The 8,151-nt window shown below is 49.5% G+C and overlaps 1 protein-coding gene across 1 annotated transcript in view; it reads left to right on the forward strand.

Moving 5' to 3' along the window:
• The first annotated feature begins 1,672 nt into the window (after positions 1–1,672).
• Positions 1,673–8,151, forward strand: part of HMG20A (high mobility group 20A) — a 47,448-nt gene continuing 40,969 nt past the window's right edge. Inside the window, exons 1-3 of the mRNA XM_060260175.1 lie at positions 1,673–1,803; positions 3,205–3,346; positions 5,789–6,001. Of these exons, the coding sequence (XP_060116158.1) occupies positions 1,715–1,803; positions 3,205–3,346; positions 5,789–6,001 (444 nt within the window). The 5' untranslated portion in view covers positions 1,673–1,714. The remainder of the gene's footprint in view (positions 1,804–3,204; positions 3,347–5,788; positions 6,002–8,151) is intronic.

The raw sequence follows: 8,151 nt of genomic DNA on the forward strand, positions 1-8,151 counted from the left end.
AAGCAATGTTCCCTCTAAGCTGTGAGCAAAAATTCTACTTTGTGAGCCCCTGGCATTAAAGTTGCGAGCTACTGCATGAATTATTGTGCTCTGGGGCCGTTTTTCCTGAGCTAAGACAAAAATGTGTGGGCTGGAGGTGAAAAACCTGTGAGCTAGCTCACACTAACTCAGCTTAGAGGGAACATTCCCAGCATATTTGAGACTGACACAGGGTGTTTTTGGAGCTCTGACCCAGGGTGGTGGGCATAACTACAAAATGGCCTCCTGGAGCCAGCCACCAAATAGCTGCTGCAATAGGGGGAACTAACTACAGAATTATCAGAGAGCGAGGTCACACAGAACTCTAATATAAGTTCTTCAACATTTCAGGATGCATTTTAAAAGCGATCATGTTGTTAAAGAATAATTTCTCGGATGCACACAGTAAGGATCATTGTGCCACGATAGCAGCTGTTGCGCTGCCAGTCAGATCTCCGGCGGCCAATCAGAACCCCTGCTGGGCAAAAGCCCCGCTTGGCCCCAGCGACTTTCTAAAAACCAGGAAAGGGTGTTAGGGGTTGCGCACTGGGGGGGCCTGTGTTTTGAACTGATGGGAACTAAAAGAATGAAAAAGCGCCACTATAGAAATCAGCATTATGTTATATATAAGTGAAATCAAAATGTTGTATGCCCAGAGTTCCTTCACTATGGAGTGCGATCGCTGAAGGACGAAACGTGAATCCCCTTTTAACCAGAAATGCATGAACCGTAACTCCTTTGCCATCTCTCTCTTTTTTAAAAAGAGTAGGTGAATGGGCTCTAACCGTGCCACCTATGATGCTCAAATATAGAGCGGTAATGTGCATTGGCGTGTCGTGAGCCTCATGAACATACTGTTGCAACGCTTTGCAGTGTGTGTATGGTGCCGAAAAGCAAAAACGATGCTTCTCTGTTGCCACTTAATCGCCACTCAACCAACTCTGTAATCGCTCTTGAAACTGTGGAGAAATTGCCAATAGACAGTCAAGTGGACCGAGACAGGCTGCGAAGCCGCTGCCGTTCACCCTTGGCTACAGTCCCCGCGTCTAGCTCCGTGCTTGTTTCGGGGCACTAATAGAAAAAGATCGACTGCTAAAGATTTATTTGGTTTCTTTCATCCGTTAAAGTTACCCGGCTTGGCGATTCGCGAGTGGCTTGTCTTTGTTGCAAATTCAAACAGAATATCCCCTGCAAAAGTGCATTTTGCAGTGTTAATCGCAGCTAGTCCCCTGCCTGCACTGGGGCAGCCTTCTAATGGCATTGGATACCAAGTCTGTGGCTTGTATTCATTTAAGCAGGGCTGTAGCCCGCGGCGGTGGGGGGTGGGTGGGTGGCACAGGGGCAGTGCCCCCTACAGAATCTGCAGCACCCTCCCCCGATCTCCCCCCCTCCCCCGTCTTCCTTTTCACTGAAAGGGAAAGATTAGGGAAGATTGGGGTGGGGGGGCTGCAGATTCTGTCAGAAGCGGTGCCCCATGCCCCCCCCCCCCCCGCTGGCTACAGCTCTGGACTGAAGAAGTGAGCTGAGAGTTGTGCAGCCTAAAGTTTGGCCTTGCAGTGTTGGAACTGATGGACCTCACCAACGAGGAAGCTTTTGGGATGACAGGGCAGGTTTGGCTGCTAGACGGCGACTGACTGGGTGAGTTGGAGCAACGTTAAAGTAAAATTTGTTTCTCCTCATTCCGTTTGCAGGGAGAATGGAGAACCCAATGGCAAGTTCTTCTCCCCCAGCGCATTTCCCAGATGACGAGGGCTCAAAAGAGAGCAACGATATTGTCTCAGCTGGGTAAGCGGCTATTCTTCTAGTCTTAAGCACCACCCTGTGCTTTCCAAAGAGGTCCTTTTTGCCCTGGTTTTCGGCACAGTCGCTTCTAGAACTGCATTCCCTCAGTGACTTCTTAACCTTTGCCGGTTCCTTGTGTTGAAGGCATGCAAGATTGCCTTTAGCATCCTTGTAGAGGACCTCTCTCAGACACGATGACACAATCACTCTTCTGCCATAGAAAATGATTTGCGGTTGGGTTCAGAGACACAGTATTAAGTCTGCAATGGGAATTGTTGATTTAGCTGAAAGATTGTTCTGCGTTTGAAGGGTCTGGGCAGAAAGCAGTATCCTTAGAATGTTTCTCAATCATCTAGAGCTGTTTAGCTTAGGAAAAGAGCAGGAAAGAGGAGACGTGAGAGAGGTCTGTAGGATTTTGCGTGGTGGAGAGAGAGGGGACAGGGAGAATCTTTCCTCCCTTTCCCATAACGGTAGAACCTGGAACCATCCACTGAAGCTAAAGGGTGGGATTCAGGGCAGACTTCTTCACATAGTGTGAAGAAGGAATTACTTCTTCACATAGTGCATAGTTAAACTACGGAGTACGTGGCCACAGAATATGATGACGGCCACCAGCTTGGAAGGCTTTAAAAGGGATGTGGACAAATTTATGGAGGATGGGGTTATCAGATGGCTACCAGTCACGATAACTGCTTCTTCCAGTACCATGAGCATGGAGGATGGGGCTATCGGATGGCTACCAGCCACGATAACTACTACTTCCAGTACCATGGTGATGGAAGGTGGAGTTATCAGATGGCTATCAGCCACGATAACTACTTCCAGTACCATGGGCATGGAGGATGGGGCCATTGGATGGCTACCAGCCACGATAACTACTTCTTCCAATACTACGGGCATGGAGGATGGGGCTATCGAATGGCTACCAGCCACAATAACTACTTCTTCCAGTACTACGGGCACGGAGGATGGGGCTATCGGATGGCTACCAGCCACGATAACTACTTTGGGCAAGATACCTTTTGATATCAGTCACTGGAGAGCACAGGCGGGAGGACCCTGTTGCAGTCATCCTGCTTGTGCCCTTCCCAGAGGCTGATTGGCCACTGTGTGACCAGAGTACTGGACATGGAAGATCTCTGGTCTGACCCAGCATGGCTCCTCTTTGCGTCCTTAGATCAGCGTTTTAATCTAAATTCCTAATATAACTGCTGTATAGACTGTCTCGTAGAAATCATTCTGGCAGGACCAACATGCCATGCTTTGATAGTCACTTCCCAGGAACGGCTGTTACGATAGCATCCATACTCGCAGCTTCGCAGAATAACCCCCAAGACATCGCAACGGGCAATCGCTCGTTCATGGCGAGGCTGTCTCACGACAACGCTCCTCTCCTCTTTCCAGGCTCAATCACTCGGAAGGGTCTTGCAGTGGCTCGCAGCCTCCCAACAACCCGGATTTTGCGGAGGAGGGGCTGCAAGCTCCGTTGCCTCGCAGTGAGTCATCTGGCAAAGCCGAAAATAGCGAGCCGAGACCTGAGGAGGAGGTGAGCAGAAAACGACAGGAAGTGGACCCTCAGATGCAGCCGTGTCCTGCATTTAGTTACCGGCTCGTGCCTCGTATTGGAGGCTCGGCTACCGAGGTTGATTAGCATTGTCCCTCGTTCCTTTTCTCAGGAAAGCGAGGGCAGCTTCAGCTACGCCGGTGACTGATGCTGCCGTCGCTCATCCCACGGGAGGCGAGGCTGAGCGGATGATTGATCATGGGCAGGGGCAAAAAGATCGTTCCTTGCCAGGGCAGTGTAGAACCGCTTGGCCATTGGTCCCCCTTCCCCAAGCTTGTTTGTTCCGGGCAAGTTTCAAAGGCAAGATACAAACACACAAAGCTGCCTTATACTGAATCAGTATACCAAATAAGAGGCAGCTGCTGTAATGGCTGCCGAATAAATTATTTCAGTCACAATGTGTGTTTATCAGACCGTCAAGGTCACAATCTTCTTCTCTGTCTGGCAGCTCCCCTCCAGGGTCTCAGGCTGAGAGGGACTTTCACATCATTTCCTACCTGATACTTTTAAGTGGAGATGCTGGGGATTGAACTCAGGATCTTTTGCATCCCAGGCAGATGGCCTACCCAGACGGTCACTGGCTCCCACGCCTCATGGCTTCGCTTCTTACAATAAATGTTTTTAACAGGATACCAGTAGTCTGTTTGTATCACGGAGCAGCTATCAGAACCCTTACTCATGTGATGCCGTGATCTTTGTTTCCTATTTTGGTAGCAACGCCATTCTCCTTATTCAGATACCAAACCCTAGCTCTAAAGATTGTGGCAGCAGATGATTGGTTTTGGATTTTTTTTAAAAAATGACCCTTAAAGGTTCCTATCAACACTGTGGGCTTTATAAAATGGGTCTTCTATTCCGCCATCCCTTCTAGAGAGCCAGTTTGGTGCAGTGGTTAAGGGCGTAGACTCTTATCTGGGAGAAGCGGGTTTGATTCCCCACTCCTCCACTTGCAGCTGCTGGAATGGCCTTGGGTCAGCCATAGCTCTCGTAGGAATTGTCCTTGAAAGGGCAGCTGCTGTGAGAGCTCTCTCAGCCCCACTCACCTCACAGGGCATCTGTTGTGGGGGAAGAAGATAAAGGAGATTGTGAGCCGCTTTGAGACTCTGACATTCAGAGTGGAGGGCTGGATTGAAATCCAGTATCATCATCATCTCCGCCTCCTCTTTCTCCTTTTCTTCCTCCTCCTCCTCTGAGACTCTGATTCAGAGAGAAGGGCGGGGTATAAATCTGCAATTCTTCTTTCCCCCAGCCACCTTACGCTTGCCAGGATGGTTCTTCTCCAACCCAAACTTGCCTGGTGCAGTGGTTAAAGTGTCAGACTAGGATCTGGGAGCCCCAGGTTTGAATCCCCACTTCTGCTGACTGGGTGACCTTGGGCCAGTTATGCTCTCTTAGCCTAACCTGCCTCACAGGGTTGTTGTGCGGAGGAAGGCTGCAAGCTGCTTTGGGTCTCTGCCGGGGAGAAAGGCAGGGGACAAATGAAGCGAAGAAATAAATTCCAAATTGGGATGACAAAGAATTTTTTGGAAGGGGCTGTGGCTCAGTGGCGCTTAGGGCTGGCACACAGAAGGTCCCAGGTTCAATCCCTGGCATCATCCTTCATTAACAGTCCAAGCTGTAGGTGATATGAAAGACCTCAGCTTGAGACCCTGGAGAGCCACTGCCTAACTGTGACCAGGGGTGTCGAACTCATTCGTTATGAGGTCTGGATCTGACATAAAGGAGATCTTGTCGGGCTGTGCTGTGTGTGTACCTAACTAAGATTAGGTAGCGGAGATATAAACTTTATAAAGGACAGAGACAAACGCAATTAAAGGGGGGTTTTTTAATTAAAATCAACATTAGCAGTCATTGGTCTTAAAGATGCTTTCTTTGTATTTCTCCCATGGGATCCAGGGGACTGGGCAAAGGAAGCTCTGGCTCTTTCCTTCCTTCTCCAGAGGACCAGGAGGGGGAGGAGACCCAGGCAATAGAAGGAAGGGAGACTTGGCTCAGTAGCTCTGCTGTGTGATTGAGGGAGCCTGGCAAAGCAAGCTTTCCCTCCTCCCTCCCTCCCCAAGGGAGGAGCTTCAGCCAATGGAGATAATAGAGGCTTTGCTCTATAGCTCCTGTGTGATTGAGCAAGCCTTACAAAGCAAGCTGTTATGCAGAAGGAAGCAAGAGAGAGGGAGAAGGAAGCAAATGACAGCCGGTTGCTCGGGGAGCTGATAGAAGCCCTCCGGGGGCTTGATTCAGCCCCTGGGCGCATGTTTGACACCCCTGGTGTAGACAATAATGTCTTTGATGGACCGATGGTGTGATTCCATATAAGGCAGCTTCGATCTTCCTGTTCAGGGGCCTAAACTTAACACCCTATGTCGTTTCTCAAAGCATTCAGGGTGCTCTTCTAGGTTCAAAGCAACTGGATCTTCTTCTCTCTCCTAGCAAAGAACCAAAAGAGGAGGATGGTCCAAAGGGCGAAAGAGGAAGAAACCCCCCCGGGACAGCAACGCTCCCAAGTCTCCCCTAACGGGTTACGTGCGGTTTATGAACGAGAGGAGGGAGCAGCTTCGAGCCAAGAGACCCGAAGTTCCTTTCCCAGAAATCACCCGGATGCTGGGCAACGAATGGAGCAAACTCCCTCCTGAAGAGAAACGGGTACCGCCAAGTTTCCTGCCCGTGTTACAGTTTTGGAGTATAGCTGTCTTGTTCTGCAGCAGAAGAGCCAGATTCAAATCTGGTTAGAATCATAGAGTTGGAAGGGACCTCTAGAGTAATCTAGTCCAACCCCCTGCACAATGCAGGAAACTCACAATGAACACTTCCTCCTAAATTCACAGGATCTTCATTGCTGTCAGATGGCCATCTAGCCTCTGTTTAAAAACCTCCAAGGAAGGAGAGCTCTCCATTTCCCGAGGAAGCCTGTTCCACTGAGGAACCGCTCTAACGGTCAGGAAGTTCTTCCTAATGTTGAGCTGGAAACTCTTTTGATTTAATTTCAACCCATTGGTTCTGGTCCTGCTTTCCGGGGTTAGCCCTTTAGTGGCCAATCAGATTTTCAGGGTATGAGTTAAAGAGTCAAAGCTCTCTTGGTCAGAGATAAAAGTCAAGAACATAAGAGAAGCCATGTTGGATCAGGACAGTGGCCCATCCAGTCCAACACTCTGTGTCACACAGTGGCCAAAACCCAGGGGCCATCAGGAGGTCCACCAGTGGGGCCAGGACACTAGAAGCTCTCCCACTGTTGCCCCCCTCCTCCAAGCACCCAGAATACAGAGCATCACTGCCTCATACAGAGAGTTTCGTCTATACCCTGTGACTAATAGCCACTGAGGGACCTCTGCTCCACATGTTTATCCATTCCTCTCTTTAAGCTGCCTATGCTTGTAGCCGCCACCACCTCCTATGGCAGTGAATTCCATGCATTAATTACCCTTTGGGTGAAGAAGTACTTCCTTTTATCCGTTCTAACCCGACCGCTCAGCAATTTCATTGAATGTCCGCGAGTTCTTGCATTGTGAGAAAGGGAGGAAAGTCCTTCTTTCTCTACCTTCTCTATCCCGTGCAAGTTTTGACTCTTGCGTTACTGGACTCAAGCCTAGAGCTTCAGGTCAGATTGTTTTCCCCAGCATTACTTTGCAGATTGAAAAGAAACTTGGGTGGGTGTTGGAAGAAGGTGCTGTGGAATTTGCAGCGCTGTCCTGAGCAGAGTTCTTCCTTTCTAAACCTGATGAAGTGGTCCAGTAAAGGGATCTTTGACTCTCAAAAGCTCACATCCTGGAAATCTTGTCGGTCTCTATGGTGCTCCTGGACTTGAATCTAGCTCCTCCCACATTATAGAATTTGACAGCAGATCCTTACAGGGGGATGTTGCTTCGCCAGGAAGAGTTTCATGCCTCCTGATTGGAAGCTTCCCTGTGTGACTGAAGTTAAACCACAGCAGCCATTTTTTAACTAGATCCACCTCCTGTGGCAGCCATTTTATAGCTGCCTCCACCTCCCGTGGCAGCCATTTTGTAGCTGCCTCCACCTCCCGTGGCAGCCATTTTGTAGCTGCCTCCACCTTCCGTGGCAGCCATTTTTAGCTGGACCAGCAGAAAAATCCCCACCTGTGACTGCTGCAAGAAGTGTATTGGGGTAATGGCAGAGCGGGGCGGGGGGGGGACATGGGTTTGTTTGGGCAGGTTGGAGCCCGTATTTTAGCTTTCTGGGTCTGGAGAGGGGGAAAAGAAGTTTGAGGCCAGCAGTACCTTTAAGACCAACAGAGTTCTGGATATAAGCTTTTGCATGCAGGCATGTGTAAGATTATACCCAGAATTAAACTTCGTTGGTCTTAAAAGTGCCACTGGGCTCAACTTTTTGTTCTTTTTGTTTCAGACCAACACAGCTACCCGTCTGGGTCTAGAGGGGAGAGAGAGCAGGACAGAGCAAGAATTTGTGCCCCCATAATGCACACGAGGAAGTGGCCAGCCAGATGGCTAACACATCTGGATTTGGCTGTTATCCGTTGCCTAAGAAAAGGAAGGCAGGTCTCTCTGAAAGAACAGGATGCAGATTGGATCCTAGGAAGAAGATGCTGTAGATGATGCACTCATCCCACAGAGAAGGGCTGCTGACGGTTTTATCCTGGGTTCGGGACGAGGAGGCTTGCTTTGTGATTCTGTCCAGTGAGCTATGACTCTATCCTGTGAACTTAGGGGGAGGTATTTGTGAAGTTCCTGCCTTGTGCAGGGGGTTGGACTAGATGACCCTGGGGGTCCCTTTCAACTCTATGATTCTAAGACTCAGTTTTCTTTTTCTTTTTGGTG

The sequence above is a fragment of the Heteronotia binoei genome, chromosome 19 (genome assembly GCF_032191835.1).
Source record: "Heteronotia binoei isolate CCM8104 ecotype False Entrance Well chromosome 19, APGP_CSIRO_Hbin_v1, whole genome shotgun sequence".
Lineage (NCBI taxonomy): Eukaryota > Metazoa > Chordata > Lepidosauria > Squamata > Gekkonidae > Heteronotia > Heteronotia binoei.